At 35.4% G+C, this 14,251-nt stretch overlaps 1 protein-coding gene across 1 annotated transcript; it reads left to right on the top strand.

The window, feature by feature from the left end:
* Positions 1-10,303: 10,303 nt before the first annotated feature.
* LOC132609667 (pentatricopeptide repeat-containing protein At2g22410, mitochondrial-like) lies at positions 10,304-13,430 on the top strand. Its single transcript, XM_060323755.1, has one exon. The coding sequence runs from the start codon at positions 10,525-10,527 to the stop codon at positions 12,496-12,498; it is 1,974 nt and encodes a 657-aa protein (XP_060179738.1). The 5' UTR covers positions 10,304-10,524; the 3' UTR covers positions 12,499-13,430.
* Positions 13,431-14,251: the final 821 nt, after the last annotated feature.

Raw genomic sequence — 14,251 nt, forward strand, 5'->3', positions numbered from 1 at the left:
AATAGTATTTCTATTATATATAAGCGTGGAGGAGGGACGAACACCGCTCCTCCAGCTTGTACCATGAGCTTCCCAAATTTTACATGCAATGAATGCTTGTACCATAAGCTATATAACTTGTACATATTTTATCCAACTATTTTTATATTCCACTTAGACATATGTCGTAGTACTTAATATTTATTCCCTTGTCATGTATAGACGTATGCACTTCATATTTAATTCTCCGACACATCTATTTCCTCCGTGCACTTTTACTTGTTCACTTTTGACTTTTCGTGTTCTAGCTGAATATTTATTCTTTTCTCATGTATAGACATATGTAGTTCAATTTTAATTCTCCTACACAAATTTATTTCCTCCTATACAAATTTATTTCCTCCGTGCACTTTAATTTGTTCACTTTTGACTTTTCACATTTTCACATTCTTTAAGAATTAATAAATCCCACGTGGATATATGTCATAGTACTGAATATTTATTCTCTTCTCATGTATACACATGTGCATTTCAATTTTAATTCTCCGACACATATTTATTTCATCCGTGAACTTTTACCTGTTCACTTTTGACTTTTCACGTTTTTCCTGAATATTTATTTTCTTCTCATATATACATGTATGCACTTCAATTTTAATTATCTGACACATATTTATTTTCTCCGTGCACTTTTACTTGTTCATTTTTTACTTTTCACGTTATTTAAGAATTAATAAATGAAGTACTTCTTCCGTCCCATATTTCTTGGCCACATTACTTGACTTTTCACGTTCTTTAAGAATTAATAAATGAAGTACTCTTTTCGTCTCATATTACTTGGTCACATTACTATACTTGACTTTTCATGTTCTTTAAGAATTAATAAAAACGAAGTACTCCCTTCGTCCATATTACTTGGCCACATTACTAAAAATATATGTCTATTTTTTTATTCTATATTTTTCTTCTTTTCTATTTCTAATATATCTAAGTGTGAAGAGAGGACTAACACAGCAATACAAATTTGTGCCACAAGCTATATAAATTGTATATTTTAACCAACTACTTTTTTATCCCACGTCATCATATGTCATTGTACTGAATATTTATCTCTTCTCATGTATATACGTATGCACTTCAAATTTAATTCTCCGGCACATTTATTTTCTCCGTGCACTTATACTTGTTGACTTATTGACTTTTCAAGTTCTTTAAGAATTAATAAATGAAGTACTCATTACATTCCATATTACTTGGCCACATTACTAAACTACTTTTTTACTGAATATTTATTCTCTGCTCATATATACAAGTATGCACTTCAATTTTAATTATCCGACACATATTTATTTCGTCCGTGCACTTTTACTTGTTCATAAATGAAGTACTCAACATTACTAAAAGTATATGTCTAAAATTACTTGTTCATTTACAAAACCAAGATAAAATTAATTAAATCTTTCACATATTATCCTCTCTGTCCTATATTACCTGGCCACATTACTTAAAATATATGTCCAAATTACTTGTTCATTTACAAAACCAAGATAAAATTAATAAATCTTTCTCATCTTACCCTTAATAATAAATTGTTCTTGAAAATAGTCAATTTTGATTAGAATGTATTTATTGGAGAGAGATAGAAATAAGATAGTAAAATACATCTTTTACTTCTGATTTCTTAAGGGGCCTGCTAAAGGGAAAGTGACAAGTAATATGGGACAGAAAAAGTATATATTTTTACCATAATATTCATATTTATTGGTGTAAGTCTCAATAGCTTTCGAAAATAATTTTTAAATGAGTAATTAAAGGGTAAAATTAATAATAAGAACACACAAATATTCACTCATTAATTCCATGGAAATTAATGGCCAACCCCTTCGGCATGATTCTCCCCACTCTTCTTGCGTTGCTTAGCTTGATCGTCCCCATGATAAAATAAAGGAATACAAGAAAAGGATGACATATATACAAATATGTATGCCTACAATATATGCGCAGTCGTTATCTTTATACACAATCAACATAATTGAAGTTTCATACTAATTAATAATTACCATGTTAGTTTCTTTCTCTTGATATGTTAACGTGGACAAGTAAAAGTAAACAGAGGGAGTGACTTTTATCCTCGTTTTCATTCTCTGTCAATACTTTAAACGTAAATAGAGGACGAACAATAGCAATGCAAATTTGCACCAAAAGTTATTTTTATTCTCCTACACATAACTTATTCACTTTTGACTTTTCATGTTCTTTGAGAATTAATAAATAAAGTATATATTTTATCATAATATCCATATTTATTGTTGTATAGTCTCAATAGCCTCAGAAAATGATTTAAAATGAATAATTAATGTGAAGGGTAAAATAAGAAGAAGAATTTTTATTTTTTTTCTTGATATGTTAACGTCGACAAGTAAAAGTGAAGGGAGGGAGTGACTTTTATCCCTGTTTTCCTTCATTGTCAATACTTTACTTATTTACTCTCCTTTGGAGTCTCTGATCATTGTTTCTTTACATTTATAAAATGTATTACTTTATATTTTCATTTCAAAATTAAAATATAAGATATATCTTTCTAATTTTGATTTCTTTGTAACAATTTGTTTTATCTATAATTGTTAATATAAAAAATTATAATATATTTTTAATTAATTTAATAAAAATATTTTATTAGTTTTGCTTTTAAAAAATCCAATATATACAACAATGGTTCTTATGTTTGGATCTGAACAATTACTTAATTGAAATGGATATCAACCTGTCGGTATACATATAAAATATCAAAGAATTTAAAAGAAAAAATTTAGAATCAAAATATTAATTTTCCCTCATATTCTTACTAATTTTCTTTTACATCGATGAACAACTTTCATTGTCATGACAATGAGAAAAAAGTCCGACTCTTTCTATCTCAAAGACTTTATTCCATCAACTCCATTTTTTAATTATGACTAAAGTGATGGTACATAAAATACATTTTGTATATGTTGATAGAATGTTTTTAAAAGTTATTTTCAAAATACAAACCTTAAAAACTGGCTAATTAAAGTGAATAGACATGTTCGGCCCGTGCATCGCACTGACATGTATTGCTAGTAGTAAAAATAAGTATAATTTAACTGTAATTAAATAAAAAATTATGTGCAGGAAGGATACAAATCGTAGATAAGTCTTTTTATTTTCTTCTCCCGATTAAACCCTCCTAGATAAGATTCTTATTACTCCCTCCGGATTAAAAAAAAAAGTGTCCACTTAGCCTTTTTCTCTTGGGTTAAAAAGAGTGTTCACTTATCAAATCAAGAAAGAATTAACCTTATTTTTCCAGATTTGCCGTTATTAAGTGTTATATGATCAAATTCTAATGTTTATTTAATTAGGGGTTGTTTAGTCGAATTACCTATTTTTGTCTAAGAGTTAGCATTTTCCTAAGGGATGTGCAAATGGCTAAGTAGATTTTTTTTTTATCCGGAGGGAGTATTTTTTAAGAATAACGGTCTTATTTATTTGTTCTAGCTTCATTTTTGCCCCTCTTAGTCTTATGCTTAATTTGTTGACTATATTTGTGTACGTGTCCTTTTTAAATAATTAAAATATGAGTAAATTACATGATTACCCCTAAAAAAATAGTTTGAAAACTGTGTACCTTAGTTATAAATGGAAGAAAAAAGATCGTAATAGTTCAAAGTAAGACCTCATTTATTGGTACTTAATGAAATTCTGAATAATAATTATTTAGATTTTAGTCATTAAATGTGTCTGAATCCAAAAAAAAAAAAGTGTCTTAATCCATATAGATCATAATCATTAATTGCGTGTTATTTTCCTTTACAATAACTTAATAAGTATAAATAAATATAAATCATTTAAACCTATAGTAAAGTCTTTCAAGAATTTTTGTAAAGAAGACATTTCACCACAATTTCATCGACTTTCACTGCCAATCATCATAATCGGTTGTCATTACTACTAGCTACCATTTACAATAATAAATATCAACCACCATTCTATTGTCATCAATTAGAATCTGCAGTGCCCATCGTATATTACCAAGTGCCAACTATCATTATCAATCGTCATCATCATTAGCTATTAACGTCATCCACCATTGTAAGAACACAAGAGACAGAGGATAACTGAAAACTGGATTAATAGAAGACCACGATACAAGAGCAGCACCAAGGAATATGGCATAGCCTCCAGTCGACTTACGATCATCTAGGGACCCTGCCCAATTCGAGTCAGTGAAAGCCTGTAGAAGCAGTGTGGAGGAGCACGGAATGTGAAAAGAGAAATCTTGAGTGTGCTTCGAATAGCGTAGAATACGCTTAACTGCAGCCCATTGATTTACTGTGGGATTATGCATGAATTGGCAAGCTTTGTTGACTACAAAGGCAATGTCAGGACGGGTGAGAATGACATACTGTAAGGCTCCGACAATTTTTTGATACAACGTTGCATCGTGGAACAGGGGGCTGTCACCGACATGGAGCTTCGAATTCACTGCCATAGATTTGGAAAGGGGTTTATAGTGTTGCATACTAGCATTTTTCAGAAGAGAGGTAATGTACTGCTCATGAGAGAGTGTGATGCTGGCAGATCCATGAGAGACTTGAATGCCAAGGAAAAAACTTAAGGGACCAAGGTCACTAATTGAAAATTCTGCACCAAGTGTGGAGATTATGCTTTCCATAAAGGATGAATTGTTTCCAGTGACAACAATATCATCTACATAGACCAAGATATAAGCCACTACACCATGAGCTCGATAAATAAACATGATGTATCTGATTTTGAAGTAGTGAACCCAACAGTGAGAAAGAACTTAAGAAGGCACATGTACCATGCTCGAGGCGCCTGTTTGAGACCATAGAGGGATCCCTTAAGCTTGCAGACGTGATTCGGATACTGAGGATGTATGAAATCGGAAGGTTGTGACATAAAGACTTGTTTTTGCAACGCACCATGGAGAAAGGCATTTTGCACATCTAATTGACGTAAAACCCAGTTGTGTGATGCTGCCAAGGCAAGGACAATGCGAATAGTATCCGGCTTAACAACAAGGCTAAATGTTTCAAAGTAGTCATGTCCCTCGAGTTGGTGAAATCCTTTTGCAACCAAGCGAGCCTTGTAGCGCCTATTGCACCAGAAGAATTTCTTTTAATGCGAAATACCCACTTACACCCAAGAATATTCATTTGCGGATCATAAGGAACTAGTGACCATATGTCATTTCGCAGTAATTCATCCATTTCAGATGCCATAGCAGCCCGCCATTCTTTATGTTTGGAAGCTTCAGTGAAACACAATGGCTCGTATGTAGGAGGGGGTAATGAATCCGAGGTAGTAGCCAAATTTGAGGACAGATGCATGTGCCTAAGTACCATCTTATGTGAACGTTGAGGAGGGACTATGAGCCTATTGGTACGGGTTGGAAGAGGCAACGGAGCAGGGGAATGATCTGGGAACATGTCATAGCTACTTAAGTCGACAACAAGAGGTAGGCCAGGGGAAGAGGTGTTGGGAATACCTTAGAGGGAAGTTGGTTCTGGAGTGGGAGCATTGGAAGACGATGTAGGAGTAGATGATGGGGTCGGACTCGGAGTGTGATCGGGACTTAAAGAGGGTAGAGAAGAGTCTCTTAAACGAGTGGTAGGATAAATCGGTAGTGGTGAAGGTGATTAAACAGGATTAGGCAGCAATGGAGGAGGATCTCTACCGGAAGAGGATTGATGAATGACTCTTGATGGAGACATAGAGACTGGAAGAGAAGCCCAAGGCGCGGTAGATGAAGACTGATTGGGTGCAGGGCCAAGGATGGATGGCTTGGCAAATGGAAAGTTATGTTCATCAAAAAGAACATGTTGGGCAACATAGACTCGTCCAATGGATTGATCCAAACAGCGATACCCAAGGTGGGTTGGGCTGTAGCCAAGAAACACACAAGGTTTACTTCGGAAATCAAAATTGTGTTTATTGTAGGGTTGGAGGTAAGGAAAGCATAGGCAACCGAAGACCTTGAGAAAAGAATAGTCAGGTTTGGAATGATCGATTAGTTCATACAACGAAAGACCACGAGTTGTAACTAAAGGAAGGCGATTAATAAGAAAAACGGCGGACTCAAGTGCGTATGGCCGAAAGCGGAAGGGAATCGAACTATGGGCAAGAAGGCTGAGACTGATTTCGACTACATGGCGATGCTTTTGTTCAACTCTTCCTTGTTGCTCATGAGTATGTGGGCAGGAGACTCGATGAGCAATGTCAAGTTGATTAAGAACAAGTGATAAGGATCGGAATTCCCGCCCCAGTCAGATTGTATTGTTTTAATTTTAGTATTAAATTGTCTTTCAACAAGGGTGCGAAACTGATTAAATATTGGAAACACATTAGATTTATGAGAAAGAGGAAACCCCCATGAATAGCTCGTGTAATCATCAACAAATACTAGAGAATATCTGTGTCCATGAGAGGAAAGAGCGAGCGCCGGACCCCAAACATCAACATATAACAATTGTAAAATGGAAGAACTTTTATTAATGCTCAAAGGTAAAGATAATTTGTGCGACTTGCTGAGTTGACAAACACTACAAATAGAATTAAAACTAGAACTAGTACATGGCAATTTATGTATCCTAATAACTTGACGAAGAATTCGTTGATGAGGATGTCCTAGTCGAAGGTGCCAGCAAGATGGAGATGCCTTGATAGTATAAAGTGCTGAAAGTGAAGTAGACTTAGAAGTGGAAGATGACTGGAGAGTGTAGAGTCCCCCATCACTCTTACCTGAAAGTAGTGGTATCTTGGAAGCCCGATCCTTCACAACGAAATGGTAAGGATGAAATTCAAAGAAAATGTTATTATCACGAGCAAAACGCTAGACGGAGAGCAAACGTTTAGTGATAGAGGGAACATGAAGAATATTATTTAGACGAAAGAGTCAAAAGGGGGAGGGAAGAGTGGCATTACCAGTGTGATGAATAGCGATGCTATTTTCATTACCAACATGAACCTGGTCCGGTCCTTTACAATCCTTAATCTAGTGAAACGTGGTGAGGTCAGGGGTGATGTGGTGCGTCGCTCCGCTGCCAGGGAACCACTGCTGAGAGGCTGCGTTTGGAGTCGAATGTGATAGATAAGCTACTGGATTAGTAGCTTGGCTGTAACGTTGGAAGCAATTTAGGGCAGTGTGATTATTACCATTGCAAATTTGGCATTTTTGTCGCTGATCAGTGGATTTCCAAGGTTGACTATAGGTGGAAAAATTTCTGGAATTGAAGCGACCACCTCTACCACCACGACCTCGATTGGACCTTCCACGACCTCGGTTAGTGTTGTTGTTGTAGGAGCGATCAGGTTGTGCATTCTTATGGGTCAAGTTTGCTGAGAGATGTTAGGCTGAATCGGATTGTTGCGGAGTAGAAATTGAAAGGTTGGATAGTGACGATCCATTGATGAACTCATGATTTAGAAGGAGGCTATGCAATTCGGCAAAAGTAAATGGTTGAGTTCGTGCCAATAAGGTGGTGATAATATCTTTAAATTCTGAACGCAAACCTTTGAATATGTAGATGTTCTGTTCTGCTAGACATAGCAGATGGCCAACAACGGTCAATTTGTCCGAAATCAATTTTGCCTTGTGTAGATATTGCGTGACAGTTAGATCCTCTTGCTTCAAGTTTTGAAGCTACATATGAAGGCTCATAATTCGAGTATTGGAGGGAGAAGATAGCGCAGCCTCAAGCGCGTCCCAAACTTCTTTTGAAGTATTTAGTCCAATGGTGATGGGAAGTGTCTCTTCAGATAGGGAGGATATGAATAGGCTCAAGATCAATTGATCTTGCTGGATCTATGGTGCGTAGTCGGGATTAATAATTGTCGTAAAGGATCCGTTACCTGTAACGCTGGCAACTGAGACATGGGATGCTGGACAAGGGTGACTGCCATCTATAAATCCATGAAGATTCTATCCACGAAGGAAAGGCAACAATTGTGTGTGCCAAAAAGGTAGTTTGTGGCAGTTAGTTTAGTAAAGATAAAGTGGTGAGCATGGTTAAGTAATGTCGGGGAAGAGAAAAGGGAGGTAGACTGGGTGGTGGAAGATTGAGAAGTGCTCGAGGCGAAAGAAGAGATCGTCATGGCTCTGATACCATGTAAGAACATAAGAGACAGAGGATAACTGAAGCAATGAATGTTGTTATTTTCTCACTACATCGTGCTTCTGCCTTGTATGTCATTATATACAATTAGGAATTACAATTTGATATGGACTATAGAGTTCCAATAACACTAGGATACAAAGTAATAGTAGCTAAAGCTTATCCATGTTCGGATCCATAATTATCTGTCATCACAATCAACTACCATCATTATTAACCACTACAATCATCACTTTTAACTACTACCTACCACCAACCATCATTGTCAGTATCCATAACCACTATCATTAGCCACCATCGTCACCACCAACCACCATATATATATATATATATATATATATATATATATATATATATATCTATTTACTTTTCCTAATATTTTGTTGATATACTTCTTGATACCAGATATCAATAATACCACAGTGTGAATTAGGGTACCACAAAAGTCACTCTAAATGCTGGGATAGTTTTTGTCACTATATTTGTTCATTCATGATTCCTGGGAGTTGCCAAAAGAATGTTTCTGGGTCCGCTTTTGTTGTGTAGTTGTTAGTAGGTTGGTACATCTGAAAGGAGAAGTTTCTCTAGCTTGTGGAGCACCTTGAATTTGGACTTGGATTTTTAAAGTCTCCGTCAGATATGGATCATACAGGGACATGTTGACGACAAGTTTTATACATTCAAATATTGAGAAAATTAATAAATTATTTAGTATTTATATCTTAATACAAGATTTTTGTAGGGACATATATTTTGTTGAAACTTGGAAAAGAAATTTGAAGTTGAAATTGGAAAGCTGTATTTAATATTTGAAGTTGTTTTGGTCATGCATTTCATTTTTAAAAAAGTTGAAGTTTTCAGAGTGGGAAAAACTTTCATTTGAAAAATTAGTTTTACAAAAAGTAATAAAGAATTTCCAATATATAACCAAACAATATCGTGATTTTTTATTTTTTTATGTCCAAACAACTCATTAATATTCATATTTATACATCTTATATACAAATATGTTCAAATATCATGTTAAAATTCCATTTTCTTCTCATTTGTCAAAGATGTTCTATAAACATGGCATTTAAATGTTGCAGAAGGTAATTAGACGTCACCAGGTATGAATCAAATTTATAATAGAAGACGAATAATTGTCGGAGTAATCCTTACTAAAGTGTTGAATTTGTGCTTGAATGTTCTAAATTTGCTCTTTAATTATTGACATCAGTCCATAAAGACAAAATCAAACCGCTTTAATAATAATAAAAATAGAGATGAACACTTCTTAAACTAATCCATTTCGCATAATGTTTAACATTTCTATTTTTTTTAACCCTTTACCCAATTTTTTTTTAAAAAGTACTGTATCTTTCAATATAAAAATGAATAATCAAACTTGTGTTCGATGATTCACTGTCTTTGCTTCCTCTTGTGAAATTCCTTCACTTTCCACTCTTCTACAAATTCAAATCTTTCCCTCATTTTCACAAGCTATTATTTTCCTCACAACCCAAAAAATGGAACTCAAACCACAACCCAAATCTTATAATCACTCACCCAACTCTAATCCTCATAGAATCTTGCAATTCAATGTCACAGATAACGCAAATTCAAGCCAATATTATACACACCGGCAGAAATAGTACTTCTAAGAAAATACAAAAACAATATACATATGGGGGTGTGTTTGGTATTGACGGAAACTGTTTTCCTATTTTTTCTTATTTGATTGCACTAAATATCTTGAGAAATATTTTTCTATTGTTTTCCTCAAAATAGAAAAAAATATTTTTTCTAAAATTTTTGAGAGAAAATATTTTCCGGATTGATAAAAACACACAAATGCATCTCCAACCCACGCAAGTCGATCCCCTACCTGCCTACCCCACTCACACCCCTAGCCCCACTCTCCTACCTCCCCCGCCTACCACCCACCTACATCACCTACCACCCCCCTAACCCACCTCCCACGTGCCTACCCCCAACATTAGAAGTTAGCACTCTGAATTCGCTATGCTCTTAAAACGACATTTTTCAACTTGCGTACCAATCACAAGAAAATGAGTAGAAAAATTACTTCAACAACCACAATAACATATCCAGTGTAATCCACAAGTGGATCTGGGGAGGGTAGAGTGTACGCACACCTTACCCGTACCATGAGAGGTAGAGAGACGGGTTCCGATAGACCGTCGTCTCAAAAAAAAAAAAAGAAAAAAAAAAAGCAAACTAAAACAATATGAAAAATAAATAAAGTAAGAAATTCATTATTTTTCGAAAAAAATATTTTATTAAAAAACATTTTCCGTCCTACCAATCACACCCATAAGTGCCTCAATACATTTCTTTCAATATAAAAATGAAGAATCTAACTAGTGTTCAATAGCTGCTTCTTATGAAATTCCCTCACTTTCCATTCATTTACACAAAATTCAAATCTTTCTTCCATTTTCACAAACTATTATTTTCTTCACAACCCAAAAAATGGAACTCAAATCTTATAATCACTCACCCAACTTTAATCCTAATAGAATCTTGCAATTCAATGTTACAAATAAAGCAAATTCAAGCCAGTATGATACACACTGGCATAATTTCACATATTTTCCCTATAAGTAGACTCATATCCTTTTGTGCTTTGGATGTTAATGGTGATATACACTATGCACATAAGTTGTTTGATGAAATGTCTGAACCAAATGTGTATATTTGGAATACTATGGTTAGGGGTTATGTTAAAAATCAGTTCTTTGATTTGGGTTTTTGTTTTTTTAGGAGAATGGTAAGGGAAAATGTTGAAATGGATAAAAGAAGTTATGTTTTTGTTTTGAAAGGGTGTAGGGTGGGGGTGGGGGTGGGTGGGTCAGTGCATTGTAGGATTTGGAAAGTTGGGTTTTTGAGTGAATTGATTGTGAGGAACGGTTTGATTCATTTTTATGGTGAAAGTGGGAAAATTGACGATGCACGGAAGGTGTTCGATGAAAGTCCTGAGAGAGATGTGGTTACTTGGACTAGCTTGATTGATGGATATGTGGAAAAGAATATGGTTGATGAGGCATTGGGGTTGTTTGATTTGATGTGTTCGAACGGTGTTGAGTTTAACGATGTTACGTTGATAACGGTGTTTTCTGCGTGTTCGTTGAAGGGGGATTTGAGTTTGGGGAAATCGGTTCATGAGCTCGTGGAGAAAAGAGGTGTCGAATGCAGTCTTAATTTGACGAACGCGATGTTGGATATGTATGTGAAGTGTGGTTGTTTGCCTATGGCTAAAGAGATTTTCGATAGGATGGAAATAAAAGATGTCTTTTCTTGGACAAGTATGATACATGGATATGCCAAATATGGGGAGGTAGACTTGGCAAAGAAGTGTTTTAGCGAAATGCCTGAGAGAAACGTAATTTCTTGGAATGCGATGATCGCTTGCTACTCGCAAAATAATAGTCCTTTGGAGGCCATTGAACTCTTTCACGAAATGGAGAAACAAGGTTTAGTTCCTATGGAGAGCACTTTGGTTTCCGTGCTATCCGCTTGTGCTCAATCTAGTTCGTTGGATTTTGGTCGACGAATTCATGATTATTATGTTAAGCAAAAATGGGTTAAGTACAGTGTGATCCTGGCAAACGCATTAATAGACATGTACGGCAAATGTGGAAGCGTGGACGAAGCTGTAGAGCTGTTCGACAAAATGGCACAAAGAGATTTGGTTTCCTGGAATTCAGTAATAGTAGGTTGTGCTTCTCATGGGCTCGCGAAGAAGGCCCTAACTCTTTTCGAACAAATGAAATCCTCGGGATTCGAGCCAGATAGCATCACATTTGTGGGCGTTCTATCAGCATGCGTTCATGGTGGATTGGTTAATCAAGGCTGGGAGTACTTTACGAGCATGGAGTTAAATGGATCCTTTCCCGAGGTGGCTCACTATGCTTGCATGGTTGATTTACTTGGTAGATCTGGGCATTTGAAAGAAGCTTATAATCTTATAAAACAAATGCCAATGGAACCTGATAAAGCTGTTTGGGGCGCTTTGCTTAATGGTTGTCGGATGCATGTAAATGTTGAGCTGGCCAAGGTTGCTGCTGAGAAACTTATCGAATTAGATCCTCAAGATAGTGGCATTTACGTGCTTCTTGCAAGTTTGTGTGCTAATGAACGGAAATGGGCTGATGTTAGAATGGTTAGAAGTTTAATGAGAGCTAAAGGAGCGAAGAAGAACCGTGGATATAGTTTGATAGAGGTCGATGGTAACTTCTACGAATTTGTGGCTGCTGACGACTCATACCCCGAATCTCAGGCAATATATAAAATGCTCGATGAGATTATATTGCTCGCTAAGTTAGAAGTATATGTCTCTGATGCACAAATTCACTGATATATGACCAACAGTTTGCAGGTATTGGACCCCTTGCTTTATAAGTACTAGTAAATGCTGAATCGAGCAAGATTTGTTCTCTGATCTCAGTGAAAAGAGATCTTCCTACATTTGAGTTGTCGATAGGAATCAGAACATGAAAGGGCAAGCTTGGACACTGAAATAAATTCTCTTACAGTGTTAAATATGCACATAACTTAAATTCAATAATATGTTACTTGACGAGTACATTTTTAGTGTCCTTGAAATGGACCTCAGCTCACCCATTTTTCTGAAATCTCAACACTAAATATTCTACTTGTCTATATTACATGTCATACTAACCTTAACTACCTTTTTCTGACGAACCATTTTGATAGTTCTGTCAAGTTAGAATCGATTTTCTGAATCCATTGTCAGATATATATTGTTCCATTTAGTTAACGTAATACCCTTTGATGACTCCTCCTCTAGTAAGAGACTCATAATTAGGATTGTACTCATGAGCTACCCATTCTTCATCCGCGGGGTTATAGCGATACGTGAATGTCTCATCAAACTTCCATTCACAAGGCGTCGAATGGCTCACACACTCGTAGCTGGATTTAAACGCGACGAAAGTCCCCATGTTTGTGGAGCAATTCCACATTGTTGTAGTGGGGAAGAAATTTCTGATTTTGACAGTGATGTTGAAAGTGCCCATGGTATTCAGGTGCCTAACAATGCCATCTTCGTCGAAGGAGAAGCAACGGACGCTAAGGTAATTTGTGTGGTTGTTGGTTATGACAACTACTTTTTCGTCTGGCATTCCTGCTGCAACATTTATATTGATCATAAACAAGAACAATATTGTTGTTGAGGTGATAGTCGCTACAATTTTAGCTTCTTGCATGGTGTATATATGTTCCTTTTCTTTTCGATGTTTTTGTATGAAATTGGGTTTTGGAATGGAATCTTGAAAATGGAGAGAGAAAGAGAGATTTCTCAAGCAAGGATTAACAAAGAACTCTTTCTTTTTACTTCTTGTTTTGTTGAATGATTAAACCTTTCTCGCTATATATTTATAGATCAAATCAAATTAGAGGGGTAGAGTTCTTTTAGGAGGTCTTAAATATTTTATACTATTTTAAGACTTTTACTATTTTTGAACCTTCGAAAAAATATAAGGATATCTAAAGTTAGATACACAAACTTGTGAATAATTCATTATTTGAAACAATTAACAATACTAAAACATTCTTTGGAAATTTTCCGAAATAGAATAAACATATTTTTGAGTACATAATATTTTTTTCAAAAATTCTGACAAACAAAATTTAACGGTTGATAGAGCAAACGAAAGTATTAAATATTGCTCACAATAATGTTTTACTATTTCGTCATTTAGAGTACGGAAAAGGGTTAAAAATACCCTTGAACTATCGAAAATAGATCAATTTTACCCTTTGTCAAATTTTGGAATCAATTGTACCCCTGCTGTCTATTTTTGGGACTAAATATACCCTTTTAGTTAACGGACCTCCACACAAGCTGCCAACATGAAACAAATAATGATGTGGCTGCAACGTGGAAATAAAAAACCTCAATGTGTCCCTTTGACCCTATTCTTCAACGTCATCTGAAACGCACTAAAAAATAAAACACAACGGAGAAGACAACTATAGTCACCGGAAAATGCAAGACGGCCAGATCTCGTACCGAACAAGCAGCGTATCAGATAGAATTAAACAAACCCTGTTCTTAGGAAACTAACAAAACCAGCAAGACAGAGGAG

This window comes from Lycium barbarum, chromosome 9, assembly GCF_019175385.1.
Source record: "Lycium barbarum isolate Lr01 chromosome 9, ASM1917538v2, whole genome shotgun sequence".
In the NCBI taxonomy this organism is placed as follows: domain Eukaryota; kingdom Viridiplantae; phylum Streptophyta; class Magnoliopsida; order Solanales; family Solanaceae; genus Lycium; species Lycium barbarum.